General features: G+C 39.6%; 1 protein-coding gene and 1 long non-coding RNA gene across 2 annotated transcripts in view; one reads left to right on the top strand and one right to left on the bottom strand.

The window, feature by feature from the left end:
• LOC136437071 (exocyst complex component 1-like) overlaps window positions 1–21,664 on the bottom strand; it is a 100,523-nt gene that overhangs the window by 33,870 nt on the left and 44,989 nt on the right. The window contains exons 13-17 of the mRNA XM_066431538.1: window positions 12,386–12,516; window positions 9,241–9,351; window positions 4,568–4,650; window positions 2,794–2,817; window positions 82–162 (exon numbers count right to left, since the gene is read on the bottom strand). Coding sequence (XP_066287635.1) covers window positions 82–162; window positions 2,794–2,817; window positions 4,568–4,650; window positions 9,241–9,351; window positions 12,386–12,516 — 430 coding nt within the window. The remainder of the gene's footprint in view (window positions 1–81; window positions 163–2,793; window positions 2,818–4,567; window positions 4,651–9,240; window positions 9,352–12,385; window positions 12,517–21,664) is intronic.
• LOC136437074 (uncharacterized) lies at window positions 1,990–9,931 on the top strand. The gene is made up of 3 exons (XR_010756149.1): window positions 1,990–3,166; window positions 3,440–3,569; window positions 9,222–9,931. It is a non-coding gene; the product is annotated as an uncharacterized lncRNA (long non-coding RNA).

Below are 21,664 nucleotides of genomic sequence, written 5' to 3'. Positions count from 1 at the left end.
GATGAGTGGTAAAATACCGAAATAGTCCATGAAAATTGCTTCTAATCAATCTATATCACTACATGCAGTACTGAGACTCACTAGGGATCCATCTTGTCAGCAAAGTTGATGAAGTTGTGCAACTCAGGTTCCATTGTCCCAAACAAGTCAGACATCATCCTTCTGCAACACAAAAAGTATAATTCCATCATTGTGTTTTTTATTCAACAAAATGAATTCTAATTAGGGCTGTCATACATACAGTGAATCTTAGGTGACACATGTACAGTGACTGTACATTTGTCCATACTGATATGTGATGCATTGAGGATAATAAGTTCAAGGCCCTTGAGGCAAGTCTGGACATGTATTAGGCATAGTCTAATCTAAGACAAGAACATTTAACAAGCTAGGGGCCTTTACCTTTCACCTTGCAAATGCACAGTGCAAACCATGAAACAGCTACTATAGGCAAACTTTTACACTAACGATAAAGTGGATAGTGGGTGTGATTATCTTTAATATGTTGATGTTGATACATGTAGCTGCTTTACTTTACATTCAAATCTTAATATCATGGTACATGAAGTCGCATCCATTTATCTCCATTGCTTGGATATTTCTTTTAAAAACACAAGCCTATGGTGATATAGCCAGATGACGCGGAACAATCAATGGCTTCATTTACCGCATAACCCAGGTCATTCATATCCATGACATATGCATGTACTACCCCATTTTTCCAAGGTTCCCATTGGTCCAATTTTTTTTAACGTTACCATTACATGAGAGCCAGGGTTGAACAAGTATGGTTGCCCGATTGCCAGGGGCAAGTGAAAGTGCTGTTCGGGCAAGTGGATATCCTCCCCCACTTGCCCGATCGGGCAAGTAAGATTTTTTCATGCAGTCTGTTTCAAAACAAACTTTATTCCAGTGAAAGGATCACAAAAACACCACACCACAATGTATCTTATCATTAGAAACTACATTTCTCTCAAAATATTCCAAAAGATTATGAATTCAACCCAAAACAGGACAATTTGGCTCACATAGTACATGTAAACAAACACCCATGGCTCTCTCAGTTCGTAGACCTGCTGGCATGAAACTTTGCAACATCAAATCCTTTGAAACATGATATCCCTGTGAGCACTCTCTCAATGTAGCATTTTCCTTCTTTCATTGAACAGCAACATTGTGGATATGACACACTCTGAGGGTTCCCACAACATTTTAACTGATTGAGTGTATATTCAGGATATTCTAAATTTCTGTTCAACTTCTAAATGTTAATACTGCAAAAATCATTTGAAGGTGTTGTTTGATGTACATGTGTGGATTGATATTGACTAATGTTATCTAGAAAATAAAAATTTCACGACAATGATTCAAAACTGGCCATATCATAAGAACCATGTTTAGTTATATTAGATCCACAACAATCTAAATGTAACTTTTCCATCATATGACAAATACCTGATTTTTTCTTCTGTTTACTAAAGAAATGGGAGAATAATAATAGCCCTCAGTGAACACAGGAATATTGTAGTACTGGATCTAAGGAATGATCGATACACAACATTTGCTGAAAACTTGAATGTTGTTCTTTATGTTAAATAAGCCTTAGACTTTTTGCCAACATTTTTTTCCGTATCGCTCTGATTTTATTCTGAAAAATCTTAGAAGCAACAAATGAAATTGGCGTGGTTTAAGTGAAAGAAGATACGTTGTAATATCATGCTTCTTGTTCAAGTTTTTGTCATTTCCCGTAAATACGGTCATGACATCCACACAGCTTGGTCTTGTAGTTAAAACTTTTTTGCTATAATTACATGCTTAACAAGACGTTTTTACTGAAAAATAACAGAATTCATTACCGCAAGCAAAGATGCAAAGAAAAAATGTCATTTAGATTTCGGGCAAGTCAAAAGTTGGTTCGGGCAAGTAGATTTTTTTTCTACTTGCCCGATAGGGCAAGTGAATTTTTGAAAACTTGTTCAACCCTGAGAGCGTGCCGTTTTTTTATTAGATTCTAAGGAACTTTCTGATGTAGACAGACTTACTTAAGCATGATAATGAATGAAGTTAATGATTATAATAAAAAGCAAATACAATCGAAATCAACGGTAAATTCTGTAAACAACAGTTATTATTTTCTAACCTGCCCCCCTATTTCACACATGGCACAGCCCTCAAAGAAAACAAAAGCACCCATCTTGGTTTTCTTTGGTGGTGTGCCATGCTTGATGAATGATAATAGCTACATGTACATTATGATAATATCGTTAATCGCGGACTTGGTCGCTCATTCGATGGTTATAGGGACGACAATGCCTTATGACACCATATAGACCTCAGGGCAGGTCATTAACCCTGTATTAACTATAATTATGCCATACAAGGGCTGGGATAACGTTCCAGGGGAAAAAAATAGACGCAGGCACAGAGCCCACACTTTCAGCCTAGTATATACAACTACATGTAGATTTGGTACCCTCGGTTTAACTAGCTATAAAGTATAAACACAAAATTGTCTCAACTTCTGGCCAATTTTGCATATCACCCTCGGTCCCAGCCCTACCGCAGGCCGAATCACCCTGAGCTCCAGCCTCACTGGCGCATTTTGCATGTTTTTTTTCAGGTATATATGACATACTTAATTAGATGAAATACACATGGTGTATTCTGCATCACCCTCGGTCTCCGCCCTCAGTTGTTGGGCAATCCAACCTGCAGTCAGGTTGGTACCTCGGGTAATACGGAATACACCATGTTGTGGTCTATTTTCATTATAATTTTCATTATAGTACTGACCTCACTTCACTACTTACTTGCTTCCTGAAATGACAAACAAGAGTGATGTTTTAATACTTCATAGACTTAGAATTAAAGAGTCAAAGATCAGAATTGGCACTGTCTTCATCGATACATTACAGTTTCACCATAAGATAGAAATGTGCATAATCGCTGACACCTTTCATAAAATATAAAGCACAATACATTATCTTTTGTTACAAAGACACATAACTGACATATTTTCTGAAACGTTACATAGAGGATATTCAATCGAAATGTTTTTTTCTTTCATCAACAGGATTAGGATGTTCCCAATTGTCCTGAATCAGATAGAGTTTTTTGAGTTTCTGGGGCCTGGACAGAGAAAGGGCTGCTCCAAGCACAATTACATGTAAGTCAGGCTATATATACAATGATGACACTAAATATAGAATAGATACACTCAGCGCAAAAAGTTATGAAACTTAATCAATTATATCTCTGTTGTTACTTTTAATCATTCGTATGTAATATGTATAGTAAAATAGGTGTCAGCTAGACATGACCTGAGCCAGGCAATGTTAACAATCTAAATAAAGTCAAGTCCATGTTGTAATTTTGAAAGGCAATATCTCTTTAATCCTGTCACTAATGTTGCCAATCTATATTACCAAAATACCACAAGCTGACAGCGGTTTAGACCTACACCAACTGCCTGCAGCGATGGCCGACAGATCTAGAGTGTTATGGCGACAACTGGTCACGAGATGACTTCGAGCAAGCTCGACGGAGCACAGCAGCATACCAAAATGAAGGTAATTTGGTTGTTATTATTATTATAAGGTACAACTAAAGTCACTGTGGTATGAAAATACAAATTTTAAATGATTATCCTGAGATATTTTATGAACTGTGCAGCCACTCCACCAGTACTGTTATACTGTTAAAGGCTGCGCACACCCTCCTTCAACTTGATACTTAAGATTGTACTAAACAAGGTAGATGTTGCACAAATGAATGGAGGGGTTGCCGGCCTCTGACTGAACTTTTGAGTCTGAACCAGTTTTCATGTGCCTTCAGGTACTGATCAATAATTACAGAATATAAAAGTAAAATTGGTATCTTTTGGAAGAGACCATATACGGGTAAAAGAAACCAGATAGTGAGTGAGTTAGGAAATGGTGGGTAAGACTTTTTATTATAATCATGTGTTTGGGTCTTCACTACAAATCCTCAGTCAAACAAGGCTTCTGTCATGCACTCATTTCAACAGCTGAAATGTAACTTTGGTATCGTACAAACTGCAGATGCTAGTCCCATACTGGTGTGGTGTAACTGGTTTAATAACCCTGACCAACTGCTCTGCCCATGGTCTTGCTAATCACCCGTTACATGTACCAGCAACAAAGAGCCACCATCGCCATGGCAATAACGGTTTTATTGGCAGTCTTGTTGGCAATTTTTTTGGTCGGCACAGCCACGAAATCAGTCTAGGTGTTTATTGCACAAAAGCGTGATCATCACAAATGAGATGCTGTTTTAGAAAAAACATCAAAAATTTGTCAAGCTTTTTAATGATGTAAAACATAACAGTTATCATTAAAAAACAACTATCATGAACATAATGATCAAGGGAAAATTCAGCACTTCTCTTCAGTAACATACTCAAGTTGTGCTTAACCCATAAGAAATAGAATATAACGTTTACTTAACAGTAAAGGGCAATCAAGAAGCTTTCCAATGATAAAACTCTGAACCAAAATCCAGTTTCCAAACTTTGTGTGTTGAGTGTAGTTGAGAATGTGGTACATACTCTGTTTGTCTCTCTGTGTGACCTTTACTGAACATCCCTCCATCAGCATCAACAACACCTTCCTCTATCTGGTCTTCTTCATCCTAGAACAGCAAAGGAAAGATTAGGCTTCTATACTGTATTGCACTCTGCATGAAGCTAAAGAAAGGAAGAAAAGAAATAAAACTAAAGGAAGAATGATTGAAGGAAGAAAAAGAAATTCAAGACAAGCAATGTTTGCCTCCCAACTAGACAATCATCATTAGAGTTGAATAACAAGGCAACAACGCAGAATCCAAATCATAATTTGCAGCCTGTGGGAACCATGATTCTATTCTGGCTCCAGTTCACTTCAACAATCACCTTCAGTTCACACAGACTAGTCTGGCCTGTGCCTCACCATTCAAACGTTTGGTTCTTACATCCTGCATTATTTCCTGAAGCAGTGTTACAGGGTTAGAATATGCCTTTACAAGGAATGTGTGACTTGGAACCAATCAGAACTCTCGCCTATATCTTAGGCATACATGTATACTCACATGCCAATCATTTTCTATATAAACGGGTGCCAGACTATTCTACAAGAAAACATTATTTTCCAAAATAAACAAAAGTTACAAAGGAAAAAAGTCATACAATGTATAACAAGAGTTCCACATTTGCATAAGATATGCTTGGTCATAAACACCTTTATCTCACTTACACATGTTGCAATATTGACAGTCCTATAATTTTCCAATTAGATGAATTATGATGTTTTTGCATTAATTATGCAAATTAGGAATCTATTTGCATAATTGGTATATGATGATACTCAACTTTCCATAAACTACATATGTTACATGTATTTGAGTCTGATAATGGAAAACACTGCAAATATAGATTTTCCTTATTAGCTATGCAAATTAAGTCTCAATTAGTATAATTTGAACTTCATTGTGTACATCTCTGTCTAAGCAACCTGCATACTAAATGTCATGGAAATCCATTGTTCCTTTGTTCAGTCATTCTCCTTAGAAGATTTTCACAAAAACGCCCCTGCAGTTCCAGAGGAAGCTGCTAGAGGGCCCAAACCTACACCACTTCTTTATTACGTCACAAGCTATCTACCACCCAAAAATCAAGACCACAGCACGTCCAGGTCAAAAGATACAAAAATTGAAGTTCCGCTGCAGTACCAAGGTCACATACCAGGGGGCCCCAAATCAACCTTGACCTTCGGCTTTACAACACCCGCCCACGTACCAAATATCATTGTAATCCATCAAGAGGCTCTTGAGTTATGCTGACTGGAGTGGTGCGGAAACACAGACAAACAGACACACCCAAAACTGTAAAATATCTCCATTTTTCATGGAGATAAAAATGGTTATTTGGCAGGTGAAGCAAGCTACCCAGGCTCACTGACAGATTACATGTAATAAGTCAGATTGCTCCTGTCACTGTCCTTGTATGCTTTTAGGTTGTTCATGCCTGTCACCAAATGTTACTGCTTAAGTTAGACGGTCGAGGCCTTTACAATGAAGACTAGCCACATATATAAGACAGGAAATTGCCGTTTCTATACAATTTTTCTGGCTTTTAAAAGGAAGTCAAGAAAGAAGTGTATGCTGTCATTTGTAGCCCACCTCACTGACAAAATGTTTACAGTAATGACTGATTTTACAGTAATGACTGTTATATATTAGTTAAATTGTTTGATGCTGTCTTTGTTATTCACTGGCCTGGTGTAAGTTAGCTGCCCAGATTCTACATGTCTGTAGGCATGTCTTCTTACTAGTACATGCACTACTAAAGAAGTGAGTTTGAAAAAAGCTGGCATTTTGTGTGTGTGAAAGGTTTTCTCCAGTTATTTCTCAAGTACAATATGTGGGAAAAAGTCTCTCATGGGGTGTCGAGTCTATGAGATGTCATTTTGGAAGAGGGGTGTTTTCAGTGATGTTGTTTTTCTTGAAGCATTCTATCTATGTCAAGTTTCGGACACTGTCATGATGTAAAAAATGTACTAGGATATTACCCTACCCATTAATAAAAGAACTTCAAGTATAAAATGGAGTTGTTGTTTATTCAAGCTACTTGTATGTCCAATATGAAGTCCCTACCATTTACATGTTCTTGGTAGTCCTTCGAAGACAAAGATGACTGTACCACAACAGAAATACCACAAATGAGGTCCTCATTAGCAGTCAAACCTGCCCAAAGCGACCACCCGGGGACTGAGCAAAAATGGTCGCGTTGGACAGGTGGTCCCCTTGAAGAGGATTCCACTCACATGTTTCCAGGTCGAGGTGTTCAAATACAGTCCATGGACGGATGGAAAATGATGCGATTTTAGACAGCATACTTGTACCTACCACTAGGTTCAATTCTCATTGACAGAAAGATTCTACAAAATTTCATTTTCCATTATCGTTGTAATGTTTGTATACCGTTACATCGTGTACAAATTTTTATCATAATTTGACTACAAAACAATGTTTGCCTCGATGATCTCGCAGCGCCCTACTGCATTCACATGTTACGTTAAGAGACAACACTTCTTGACCCAATTCTAAACTAACAGGTGACACCTGCCATAGCATGCCTATAATGGAATACAGATAATCTTCATTTATTTATGCAAATTCAGTCTCAATTTGCACTTCATTGTGTACATCTGTGTCTAATCAACCTACATGCATATCAAATAACATGAAAATCTGTCATTCCTTTCTTCAGTTATTCTCCTTGGAAGATTTTGACAAAAATGCCACTGCAGATCCATTGACACATACCAGGGGGCCCAAAATCGACCTTGACCTTTTGTTCTCCGAGCACCTACCAACATACCAAATATCATTACAATCTATCTAGACGTTCTTCAGTTATGCTGACTTTAAGCAATGTCTTGGCTCTTAACTTCGATGCATGCATGAATGCTGTTTGGTTCAACACTGTGTCGCACACCATATCACCTTATATGGCAATACCTACCAAAATTCTCGTATAGCCGTTGCCTTATATGGCAAGGGAGCAAGAAACCCAGGCAGGCTTGATTTGCATGACACATAGGAGGGCGACCGCATGTAACTGCTACAACTGCTCGGAAATATCATTGCATTGTGGTTTTGGACTTTGATATCCTGAAAAATGACCATATTACATCTATACCACAAGATTGCAGAAGAAAAAAAAATGATTTCGTCAAGAAAACGACCAAAAATCGACATAAATGATACCATGTAGTGAGGTTATAGCATTATGTACAGAGATGCACACGACACACTACAACTTAGCTCAACTGGTAACGTCGTAGTACTTCGGATCCGGAAGATCCGGGATCGAGTCCGTGCATGGATTTTTTTTTCTTTTTAGATATTAAATATAAAAAATATATATTAATATTATATTAATCTATCAATATCATATTTATGAATATCATTTTTTAAATTTTTTTCATTAATAAATGAATAAATATTTTATATTTGTTATTTTTAAATATTCATTTAATATTATACAAGGCCTTTGTCTTATGAACAGGACTTTATAGATTCCAAACCCGGCATTCAAATTTTTCTGTTCATTGTAATGGAAAATACCGTACAGCGGCTCCTATGCGCGGTAAGATGATTCTTGCAAAACACTCGCCACTAAACTTTTATTCCCGATGTAAACAGAGGCTCTTGATGTTGTTTGCAAAACAGCGATCCTTTGTTACAGTAGCAAATGCTCCATTGTTCAGTATCGACTTCATTCAGACAACACGGACGTGGAAAGTGACGCCGCTCGGCACAAAAATATGGGAATTTTCATGAATTTTAGCAAAATTATCCAGGAAAATAAGGAAGAAATGTTGTAAATGCGGAAACCAGAATAATAGGGATGAGTTAGCTGTTAATTGGTTTGAACACTTGTTTGACATTTGGTAGTCATTTTAGATAGAACTAGCTGTTATGAACTTCTATTTCACTTAATTCCCATAGTGCTGATGATTCAATGGTGCTTTTTCAAATTTTATGTTTTATTGCGTGCTATGTACATAATTATATTGATAGCTTTTATAATAAGCCTATTGTACATTTTAGAAATAAGTACAAGTTGTAGGCCAAGACCAGCTTTTTCAAAATAAGTTAAGTGACGTAACTTCAAAATTGCTTTCCCCAATCTGCCTTTCTCTATTAAAACAGTACTCCTTTCCCAAAATGACAATTTTTCTTATAGACTCAACAGCCCTTGAGTGACTTTCTCTGGCAGATTTTACTTCAAGAAAAGGGAAAAGACAATTCACAGTCATAAACGTAGCCAAAACGCCAGCTTTTTTGAAAAGCACTTGTTTCATGGAGATAAAAATCATAAGAATAGATATCTATGGTATGGTTTCAACAGGTTGCAAGGCGAAAATCAATGAGCATGCTTATGTCATTCATATTAAGATTTACTTGGATGCTAACATTCACAAAACTGTCTAGTACTTACTGGTAAATATCTTCCACATCTCTTTAAAATTCCATTTTCAGAAACAGTACGGATCATACGTTAGAGTGTAACAAATCTTTGGACGTCGCAGCGCGTTTGCTCGCCCTGCCGCTTTCATGGCCACACTTCCGCAGTAACAATAACATTCATCAACATTAGTTTTGTACCATTTTTTGACAGAAAAACACCATCGATGACAATCAACTTTGATCTCTTCTAGATGGCAGACTAATACTCACTGAGCCGACGTCAGTGGCTGTGGAGTCTGAAGACAGGTGGAAGAACTTGATGATGAAGTCCTGTTCGACCATACACACAGGCTCCAGCTCACTCATAATGCTGTTCAACACCTGCAAAACAGCAAGAATATATTTTGTATACATCCATAGAGACTGGGAAAACTGTCAATAAAATACAATAGTGCAGCATTGTGGGGCATTGCGTGGCCTTGTTGACTCGGAATCATGTGAGTGGTTCTCTGTTTAAATCTCTGGCAGGTCCCAAGGCTAGAGGCCCTAAAATGAATTTCCTCACTCCTCTCATGTGAAAATGGGTACCTAGCTTTGGTTACTGGCATCCTCTTGGATGAGTCATAAATCCCATGTTTGAGAGCCACACTTCAAGCAATTAGCCAAATCTTGGCTGTTGTCACTCACCGAACATGCACTAGTCCAAAGGTCACAATCCTTGGGCCACATCAATTTGATGTGTAAGTTTGGTTCTCAATTTTTTTTCAGAAAGAATATGTAGGACCAGGGCAAAAAAAATAAGAATAAAAATGTTGCATAACATATGATTATTCGAGTTTGCAGCTTGACAAAAACAAAGACTTTATCTATAATGGTAGACAACCAACTCATCCAGGATATACAATGCATCTCCCATGATTGTACAATAAATGTACCTGTTGATTAAAAGTACTGTACAGTTGTTTTTTTTTGTTGTTTTTTTATATGTGAAGGACAGTGGCTTAGAGGATCCTCCTGAGCACGTAGGCAGGTACTAGGCAGGTATATGTACTTCTGCTACTCAGGAAAAAACATTTCATAAAAACATTGGCAGACAAAAGCTGAATAATGGCATTTAGGCCATTTTGCTATCCTGGAAAATGGAATATTGCTGGAAAATTGTTGAATGACTTCAGAGTAAATGCAGTAAATACAAATCACATGAATGGTAGGTATTGTGTACTATGTTTTTTTTTAATGTTTAGGCCACAGCAAGCAAATTTCATGGATGACATCATCGCGCGCATTGATTTTCATCTGATTTTGAAATAAAAAACAAGATTTTTGTACATTTCGGCAATGGTCAATATACCAAAAATGGGGCAATATGTCACAAACGTTTGTCAGTTCTATTGCAGAAACGTTCTAAACGCCGTAAAAAGGCATTTGCATCTGTGTCCAGTGTACGGAAAACCTTGTCTTTGCATTATTGATGTACTATACATACTTGTATCTAGATTTATAAGACTTGTTGGTTGTAATACCATGTTTTATCGCTCAAATTCTTCTTGCATGCTTTATGGTATTCATGTTTGATAATGTGAATATCCTTTCTTATTTTGCCCGGCTTGTTTTTTTTTCACCCGCGCGCACTAAATTTGGAGTCTGCAGAGGATGTCATCCATAAAATTTACTTGCTGCGTGGCCTTACCTTCACTGAAGTAAATGTTTCACCCATTTTATCTTATATGTATGGGCATAACATATTGTTTTCCCTGATGTTTCTTCTTCTTCTCCTCCTCCACCTGTGAAATCTTCAAATCAATTCATCTCTGTCATTTTTGGACTAAATTTTAATTTTTGGCATACACCTCTTCAAAACAATTTATTTAGGGCTCTTTTTGGCAATATTTTGCCACTTCTGTCACCTCCAATACCATATATAGTGTTGGAAGTGACATGCGAGTGCCTGATTGGCCAACAGATCTAGACCCCTTTCCAAACTCGGGCACCATTTTGAATCTGCTCTCGCGAGAGTACAATCTGGCGTGAGCGCGCGTGATCTGAGCACGGAGGCGGTTATTGTTGTGGACACTTGGACTCGATATCGGCCAGTAAAATTGTGAATTTCTGATAATTTTCCACAGTGCCTGACAGGCCATTGGCGTGCTACAGTGATGGAGTGCAATGTATATAATTATTTACACTGTGTGCCTGTAGTTTCCCTCAATAGCCTTAGCTCAAGTCGACGTACATATTTCTGGTTGAGATCCTTGTAGCTATACGTAGGTATAAATATGACAGCATTTTGGTGGTCACGACCATGCCAACATCACCTCCGAAAAATATGTGAGTTGGGAGGGTCATGTTTTCTGTGCAGCGGTGCGACAAAGATTGCTTCCCTCGGCGAATTTTTTATTTCCGACAAATTAAACCTCACAAAAACAGCAGAATTCCAGCGGCTTCTTTGATGTGTTTTTTTCTAAATGCCAAGAATTTAATCTTGCTGACGCCAAGTACGTGAGTGAGGGAGTGAGGGGCGTGTTTTCCACTGTGTGTGGTGTTTCTGAAAATCACTTTGCGTGGCAATATCTTAGACATTTGCCGGCCGAATGGAATCCCACAAAAACGTTTGAAAGTCATTAGCTTCAGGACTGAAGGACTTAAAGCCAAATATTTTCACGTTTTTGTGGGGTTTCATCCTGCGGAAATCTAAGATTTGCCAGGCAAAGCAATGTAATGAAACACGCCCCCTGCTCCACTCACAAACTTCCTCAAGCTGATCTTGGTATTAAAAATCGTCAAAGAAGCCACCGAAATTCTGTCAAATTTCTACCCGACCTCAAGCCTATATTTTTACGTCTTGTTGGGTTTCATCCAGCGGAAATCTAAGACATACATGTAACAGTGCAAAGTGATGCACAGAAACGATAACAGAGGAAACACCCCCTCCCTCTTCACTAACCAACTTCAAGTCCTGTAGGTCTTGGCACATTGGACAGGTGCATTTTCTATAGCTTCATGTAAAACACGTATTATAACATGTAAGCCTATGGGCCGAAAAAACTCATGAATGAGACCTAAAACACTTTTAAATTATCCTTCCTTGTGAAAATGTGAAGATATAACATGTGTAGGTAAACATTCTGTGTTTGCTTACAAATGCTACCTTCCTTTTTTTCCTTTTCTTGGATGTGAAAAAAATAGGGGCGGGCGATTCCGAGAACCTACAAATTAAATTGGTGAGGCCTTAGGACAGGACGTTAAGCCATGATCCACTGCTCATTGTGCCTGAGCTAAAGAAAGTTCCCTGGTCCCTGAACCAATATATACTACATACAAATTTAAGCATATATCTTCACTGTCATGACCAGTTGAAGATTTAGCTCTTCAGTGAGCTACCTACTTAAATGACTCAAAAGTTTCTTTTCCTTACCCGTTCAAACTTGGCCCTGTCTGTGATGTCAGGGTTGGAACCCTTGTGGTCAGCGATGTCCAGTAAGGAGGACGAACGCATCTTGGAACCGGAACTCTTGCCCAGGCTCTCCGTGGACCCCATCAGTTTACCTGTTCATATGTAAATTAGTCACATGGTCAGGTCTGCACCACAGTCCAACTCCAGGTCAATCACAGAATTCTGGAAATATTATATATTATATAACTATAATATAATCATTCAACCATGAATCCATGACCGCGTTTCCAATGTATTACTACTAACGTAACATGACCAATTAACGTCCGATTTATTCAAAACGTATTTATCTTAAAACCGCACGGACAGAGCCAAATTTCAAACCCATGGGCAGAAATATGAGCTCTTCGAAAAAGAAAATGCATGGTCTGTAAGTTTTTTTCCGCCTGTTTAACGCCGTGCGAGCATGTATTTATACTGAGGTATATGATGAAGAATTGTGCTAAGGGTAACCCATTATCGTCCACTTCTGAATCTTTTCCCTTCTAGCGCTATGCTTGAAGAACATAGACCAGAAAAAAAATGCAGTAACTGTCCAAAGTAGTCTGCAGACAAATGATAGTAAAATCACTATGTCTGTCCGGCCACTTGCTTAAAGCGATGGAAAAAAAAACAATGTTTATCTGTAAATTTCCCCCACATGCGCGGCACGTGGCATTCACGTGTTAAACACATGGCCATTATGTTTTGCTGTGCAAAAATTAAAGAGATGGCTGAGGATCATACTGTCTTATGATATACTGTATTGATCATGAGAAAAGGCTTTGGCATAATACACTGCGACATGTGGACATGAGCCAAACCGGACGTAAATAGGTTCTGCACGTAAATAGGTCATGTTACGTTAACTACTACATGTATAGGGCGTATTCAGTCACGTGACCCTCCCCCTAGCAACGAGCACTGGCGGCCATGTTGGTGCTCACTTGATAGTGGAGCCCTATGGAACTCTCCGTATAAATAGCTGATGTTTTCTACGCCATTCACAATTTCCCTTCGAAACGTTTTGTCTCACAATCATGGTGTTTTGCCTCGTGGTCAGATGTTTGATTGGGACTGATACAGCACACACTGATCGGGTAACAGTAAGATTGGTTTGGCGTTTCTCGCGTAGGTGAGGGAACATACGAAGGGACTAACAAAAGTGGATTTCTGACTTACGAACAGCGGATCTAAATAGTTGAAGTTTGAGAATCAACGTGAGTGTATGGAAACCTTTGAATCTGGTCGAAAAGCAAATTACAGGCCCGTTGTGTAACACAGTGGCGGCACCGTGTAGTCGTTGCTTGAGATACGTTCGTAAACTGGGGGGTCTTTCAACGTCGAACTTTCCCGATCATAACGTACTCCCTGTAAACAAATTTTTTCACGACACTCAAGACACTGTACTACGTGGTTGCAGGCCTTGGAACACTTGTATGCTGTGAACTGATTTTATGCGTACTCTGTAAACAGTTTAGCGGCCATGTTTGTAGGCTGCTGGGGAAAACATTTCCTCGCTCGTCGATAATGGGTCATTTCCAGTAGGTGAAATTGGATTTTTGTAGCGAAAAGGATGTGAGGCTGGAGACTCTTTGCATATAATAAAACAGCGATCAGACGACTTCACATTCCTTGGAAATTTAGAGACCGTCGGACACCGAGAAACTTCGCTGCAGGGTGAGCACCAACATGGCCGCCCACGGAGGGCAGGGGTGATGACGTCACGTGAATACGCCCTATACTACAACATTGTTTAACCACAACCTCAAAACACAGTGAAAACTTAAACTTTCTCCTTCTACTGGTAACCGTGAAGTGTTAAGGTTCAGTCATAAAATTTTCAAAATGATTGCGTATTTCATGGCGTTCAAAAGTCATATATCACTATTCTTGTCTTGTATTTTATTAAAAATTGTGTCTTGCAAAATGGTGGTAAAGTAGAGTGTAGTTATCAATGACCAATCAATGACCTACTTCTTGAAGCACTGTGTAATTGGATACCCTTCCAAACCTATAATATGGGCGATACATAACTAATCTCCAATCTGATCTACGCTGGTGCAAAAATCGTATACGCTAAAGAAGGTCCGTCAGGCACCGATAGGACTTGTTTGTCCACTCATCTCTAAAAGACAGTGTTTATCAGAACAAGAAGGTTAAATCACCCCACAACTCCCTGTTTCTCCAATTACAAGTCCATCTGGCAGCACTTACTAAAACAAACAACAGCACTCTTATGCCACAGGGGGCATCCTGTATCTAGCTGGCAGCTCCTTGTGTTTCTATGGGCGGAGAAGTTGGGTATGTTTCCATTGGGTTTCTGATGACTTTCCTTCAGTGACACATTGGAAACATGTTCCAGTATGTTTCTACTATGTGAATGAGGTTTAGAAGACTGTAACTTAAAACAAATTTAACTGGTGGGGCCCAAGGCTGAATCTGAAGAAAAAGGGTTTAAGCAGTTAGCAGTAACTTAGGCTTGACTGATGAGTTATGACAAGGAGAGTGGGTGGGCTGTTTGACCTTTAAGTCACCTTTCTTTGCGGCATGTATACCCTAGTCCTGTGCTGTGGTCATCATGCATATTCATTATGGTGCCAGATAGAATTCAAAGTAATAGTTAGATCCCGAGATCTGGGTTTCTTAGTGGGTTTGGTACTGCTCCGCCCACCCGAGGAGTTGTTGGTTCCCGAGGGCGAAGCCCGAGGGATGCCAACAAACTCCCGAGGGTGGGCGGAGCAGTACCAAATCCACTAAGACACCAAGATCTCGGGATCTAACTATTTTAGAACCCGATTGTCTTTCCGAAGCAAATAATATAAATACATATATTAAAAAGGACATGCATTTTTGTTGGCTTTAAGGTGTTTGAGGTGAAATACAAGAGGAAGAAATTGAAATGTAGAGCCTTCTTGACCAGACCGTGACAAATTATCTGGCACCTCTGTGGTGGTGGGACCGGCCTTGTGTGTTACTGGTAATTATAAGAAAACAAAAACTGGCACCTTTCTGGGTCAGGCCCTGGTGGCCTCCCAAGGGGTAGGGGTGTACTAAGTAACGAATAAATTGACTAAGTTGGAGACGCCCACAATTTTATCCAATCAGGTTAATGGAACTTCACCTACTGGTGGGCGTCTCCAACTTAGTCAATTTATTCGTTACTTAGTACACCCCTACCCCTTGGGAGGCCACACTATGTGGATTTAGTCACAAGAAATGCACGCTCCTGATTGGCTGAGGGAAGACAGCCGGGTTCTAAACATTCGATAGCTTTGTCCTATATAATATACACCAGTATAATATACTATAACACACACTGGAATGTGCATTTCCCTTCTTGTTGTTTCTGAAAGGCTAGCACATATTGTAAGTTCAGCATGTACTCTCTACAGCTCTTATTACTTTTAAGTGGAAATGATGACATTGAACAAATTACCAGGATTGAAATCATTTACTGTTTAAAAGAGCTCCATTAGTGACAGTACTTATAATTGGATACAACATCTTCATTAAAAACCATTACTTCTAATATCTAAATGGATGAATAGCCATGTCATTTAACTTATTTTTTTTCAAAATGAACATTCTCTACTTATTCCATCTAAAGTGTTAATTGTTGATATCAACATAGCAATGAATGTACTGTCAAACTTGTCTAAGGCCCACTTTAGACTAACGACAGTATACTGTCATTGTGAGCGACGGTTCTCTTTAGACACAGGGCCAGGAAATATCAAGGTCACCCGCGGACTCCAGGATTCCATTGAGGTGCGCGTGTGACACACAGTGACCTGTTATGCACAAAGCTTTACTGTTTGCAACCACTGTTGCCCTGTAGATGAGACGCCAATGACATGGACAACAAAGGAAGATATTGAGGCCTAAAAAAAGATAGGCAATAAATGGCATTGAACCTGATATTCCTGGCAGCTGCTGGCATGGGGTAGGGGCATGCCAGAGAAATAACGACTCAGGTGGCAGGGCATCTCAAGCTCAAGGAACACAGACGCACAGACCAGTACTGTATCTAATGCTTTGTTCGAACCACCCTCTTCGCCAAAAGCTGGGAGTAATACTGTAAATGCAGAGATGTTTGCAGGGATTTGATTCTGTGTAGGGTCAGAAAATAGAGTGTTGACGGTTGTTTTGAGTTCACATTTGAAGCAATAGTAGCGCTACATTCACACAATGTTACAGCTTTTTGCAGTGGTTTTAAGCTCACAATAAAGAGTTCACCACAAAAACTGTGAATATAAAACCACCGCAAACATTTGTGCATTTACAGTATCTGCACATTACTTAGTAGGTGCATTGTAAATTAGTTGGAATCAGCTCCAGGAATCAAGCATAACAAGTCAGAATGAAGAATTATCCTAATACTAGTAATAGACTCAGGTTTGGGATGGCATCCTTGCCGTTACATCAGAAGATTGCATTGAAAATGCTTGCTTTGCCTGAAATAGTCAGAGCAATAGATAAGAACAGATACATCTTGCAATGAGTTACACACTTGTCTCTGACCATCTTCAGATGCATTATCATTATTGTAAATTACAATAATAATGATCATAATAATAACTGAAGTCATCATCAGACTGTGTTTCCAAACATATATCTGTATACAAGTCCGATTGAAAGGGAACTCCTCCTTCAGCCACTTAGTCTATATGGGTAAGACAGAACTAGAACACAGGTTAGGGACCAGCAAGGCTAGCCTGTATGGTGACCTGTGAGACCATATGACTAACTAGTGGAGTACCATGACAGACCACCTGACATGTATGTCACATGGTCTGTCATGGTACTCCACTAGTTAGTCTAGCTCCACCAAGGGGGTACTTTCTGTTTTGATGTGGATTACATGTAGTTTTCTGTGATATTTTGCTTTTGATAAGGTACAGCCTGGGATGCATGCTGAACTTCCTTAGTTGTATTACCAAACTGCCATTTATTTAAGCAGATACAAGATTTAATTCATACATCTGGTTCAGTCTGGTTGGTCTTTAATTGCTGTCAGCCAGTGGTCTAGCTCTGATGAGGCTATTTGCATATGAGAATTGCCTGTGTCAGAGATAACGATTTTGACAATCTTGCACTTGAGAATGAAGAAATCTTTAATTTCTCTTTTCTTTTAGATTATAAGGCAGACAAGTCATATGTGCAGGTAGGTCCTCATGTGGAAATGAAGACCAGTAATTCCTCATTCAAAGATGACAAATGAGTAATACCACTAAAAATGACAGTTGGCTACATGTATATGTATGATTTACGAATATTCGACCAGTCTTGTTTATATAATTAGGTCTGGGTCTCAGGACCTGTACCTAAACTGCTGTATCTGTGCCTGTACATGAAAACTGTTTAGATACATATAGCCTAGGGTTCAACAGACAAAGTTTCCTTTCTAAGTAACACATACACAGCAGAACTTTCAAGAAGTCCACCAGTGCAGTCACAATTAATAACCTGAACAGACTGCTAAGCTAGGCTTCAATGGTTTTAGAAATCCACACAAAAAAGGAAATTTAAGTTTTTCTTGCTTGGTTTTGGTCATTGTTTTGTTGTGCGCTGCTGGTTTTACTGGTGTTTGAACCAGGGAGGAAAAGATGATGGCTTGGGTCCCCCTTAAGATGCATTTTGGCCCTGTACTGTTGAAATGGTGATCACACCTCTTGTACCTCCGGCCAGTCTGATAATTATCACCAGAGTCTGAGAAGTCATTTCCTGAATCTGAGTCGTGGTTAAGAACCATGATCCAAATGTCCAAGGCTCTATTGACAGGGATAACACAACCTGACTCAACAACAGATGAACAGGAAACTTTATCCAGGTCAATTTTCACAGTACATGTATCTTAAAGGGGATTCATCCTGCTGATAAGCCACACACAGGCTAGCCACATCTGTTAGTTTGATCATGCAGCCAAATGATGGTTCTAAAAACTGATCACGTGCGAATGTTCATCTGACTGTTGGTAAACGTGATTAGGTTTAATTCCCTTTTTGCAGTCATCCACTGATAATGTACCTGGTATCACTGGAGGTCCTTTTTAGCTGACACATACCGCTCGTTCTCATTGAAATGTACACATTTTGTTTGAAGTAAGACGTTCTTGACATTGAGATAAGCCACATATAAGGTGCCGAACTGTCGTTTTATGACGACTTAAAAAACCTTTCTGACTTTTAAAAACGACAGCTTGGCACCTTATATGTGGCTTATCTTAATGTCAGGAACGTCTTACTTCAAACGGTAACGGAAGTTACAAAATGTGTACATTTAAATGAGAACGAGCGATACATAGACCAAGAAGGTTCAATCATCCACACAGGTATGTAAGCGTGCCACACAGCACACTTCGACGGCGTCAAAATGTGCACAGGAACACGCTTTGACGGCCGTCCCAGGGTGCCATATGGGGCACCCAGAACTGTTTTCTACGGTCTCCACATTGATATAAGACGCAAACAGTTGACAATACTCGGTCAGAAAATAGCTGAACAATTATATTTTACGATCTTTTGATTTCTATGAAGGACAGAGTGTGGGAAAATACGGAATTTGCGAAGTTCGTACGAAGCGCCTGTGAGAACGTGCGAGCACCGATCTCGGGAGATAGTTCAACTAAAACCCGTTCTGAAATGAAATAAAAACACCCAAACTATCAACTGTTCCGCTTTTTATTATCTTCAGATGTAATACTTATGATCCATTTGGCTGGAGCTGCCAGTAAACCTGCGTAAAACCTACAGGAAACGCCGATCTCGATGCACGGAAAGTCCGCCAAGACACATGTGCGATCAGCTGCTTAGACGGAAAGTAGCCACTTATTGCGACACAAACATCACGCCGATTCGGCGTGATTTGTCTGAATACGTATGCCGTGATCGGTCTCTCTTTTTTGCGTGAGGCCGTTACCACAGAGATTTTTGGACACAAGCTTGAAGGCAAATGTTTATACGCTCAGCAGGATGTCTCTAAATTGTGTGTTTTCGCGCAATAAAATATTAAAAGGCATGCAGTGATGCACGCCGAACTTTCCACAGGCCGTTGCCACCTGTCAGTCAGCACGTCCTGACGTGCTGAGCTGCACGCTGTGACGGAAGTTTTGTCTCTCCTTTTACTACGGCGATTTTCGGGCACAAGCTCAAGGGAAACGCTCAATGATATATCTATGAATAGATATTTCGCAGTCACTGCGAAATATCTATTCATAGAAATTCGCACAATAAGATATTAAAAGGCATTAACGCCGAACTTTCCACATACCGTCGTCACCTGCCAGTCAGCACGTCAAGACGTGCTGAGCTGCACGCTGTGACGGAAGTTTTGTCTCTCCTTTTTTGGCGTGAGTCCGTTACTATGGCATGAGTCCGTTATACTGATACATCTATGAATAGATATTTCCCAGTCACTGCGAAATATCTATTCATAGAAATTCGCACAATAAGATATTAAAAGGCATTAACGCCGAACTTTCGCATATACCGTCGTCACCTGCCAGTCAGCACGTCAGGACGTGCTGAGCTGCACGCTGTGACGGAAGTTTTGTCTCTCCTTTTTTTGGCGTGAGTCCGTTACTATGGCGATTTTCGGGCACAAGCTCGAATGGAAATGCTCAATGATATATCTATGAATAGATATTTCGCACCGGCAATAAAATATTAAAAGGCATTAACGCCGAACTTTCCACATACCGTCGTCACGTGCCAGATCAGCACGTCAAGACGTGCAGAGCTGCACGCTGTGACGGAAGTTTTGTCTCTCCTTTTTTTGGCGTGAGTCCGTTACTGTGGAGATTTTCGGGCACAAGCTCAATAGAGAAATGCTCAATGATATATTTATGAATAATTATTTCGCATAATAAAATATTAAAAGGCATGCACGCCGAACTTTCCACGTGCCGTCGCCACATGTCAGTCAGCACGTCGAGCCGTGCTGAGCTGCACGCTGTGACGGACGGCTCTTAAAAATATTTTTCTCCAATTTTGAGTTAAAAGACACATACTAGGATTCCATATTAATTTCCTTTGTCCTTTGATTTGCGATTGTGGAAAGATAGAAACTTTGTTGCGAGTTATTTTGCTGCTATAAGGAAACATTCAAGTTTTTTTAGAGTTTGTCATATTCTATCGTCGCCACGTGTCAGTCAGCACGTCAAGACGTGCTGAGCTGCTCGCTGTGACGGAAATTGTGGACTGATGGTGAACAGGTAAAGAGTAGCACTGGCTTTTACAATTGTGAGACTTATAGAGATGAAAACTGTCGATTGAATCTTAAAATATTGCTACACAAGGCAATTGGGCAATTCTAGTTTGTAAGCCATGGCAATAACCAGCTAGGCTGTGGGGTCGTGTGGCGTAACGGTGTCCCCGTCGCTCTGTGTCCACACGTACGCGGTGACGGTTTACAAAGAAAGGGTTCAACGATCGATGGCAATTGTATCCCTCAGATAACGAACACAACAATCTTATTTAGAGATGGAATAAAATGCTGTTTTTTAGTATCCATCTTTTCCTCCACTTTATATTTTAGTCCACGACGTAACGACGACGTAAGCTGCCCTGTTTTTCATCAACAAATCTCCGTCGCCACGAGTTCACCTGCACGCCATGACACCGTTACGTGGTGCCCAGTGACACGCTGAGACAGTCCAATTTTACAAGTTCCTTATAGCAACAAAATAACTCGCAACAAGAAAGCAAAGTTTTATCATCGCTTATCAGATGACGACTTACCATTCAAAAACATTATCTATGAAACGTGCTACGGTGAGTTTCCAGTGTAACCGTCAAAGCGTGTGGACCAGTACATGATAACGGCGGAATGGCGGAATATAACAAATGACGAAGACGTTAAAAACTTGAAACTTTCCTTATACTACTTGAAAGAAACAATTGCTCGCAAAAAGAAAACAAAGTTTCAACCATTTCATAATCACTAATGAAAGTTGAAAGGGAAATAACAAGGAATATTTTTTTAAACTAGAAATAGAAGCAAAATACCTGAAAGAATCTTCTTGGGTCACAGCGCACAGCACAGCACAGGGGGGCGATCGAGAACAGGCGTGCGATATGCTGTACAATTACTTACCTGTATTTTATCGAATTGTGCTGTGACTACATCGACAATTTTCAACAATTACTTTAAAGTCACGCAATTGTAACAGCAAAGTCCATGCTGCACTTGACCAGTACACCGATTCTGGCTCACCATCAATCCACAAAACTTCCGTCACAGCGTGCAGCTCAGCACGTC

This window comes from Branchiostoma lanceolatum, chromosome 6 (assembly GCF_035083965.1).
Source record: "Branchiostoma lanceolatum isolate klBraLanc5 chromosome 6, klBraLanc5.hap2, whole genome shotgun sequence".
Taxonomy (NCBI): Eukaryota; Metazoa; Chordata; class Leptocardii; order Amphioxiformes; family Branchiostomatidae; genus Branchiostoma; species Branchiostoma lanceolatum.
This window is presented reverse-complemented; position numbering and strand designations above follow the sequence as displayed.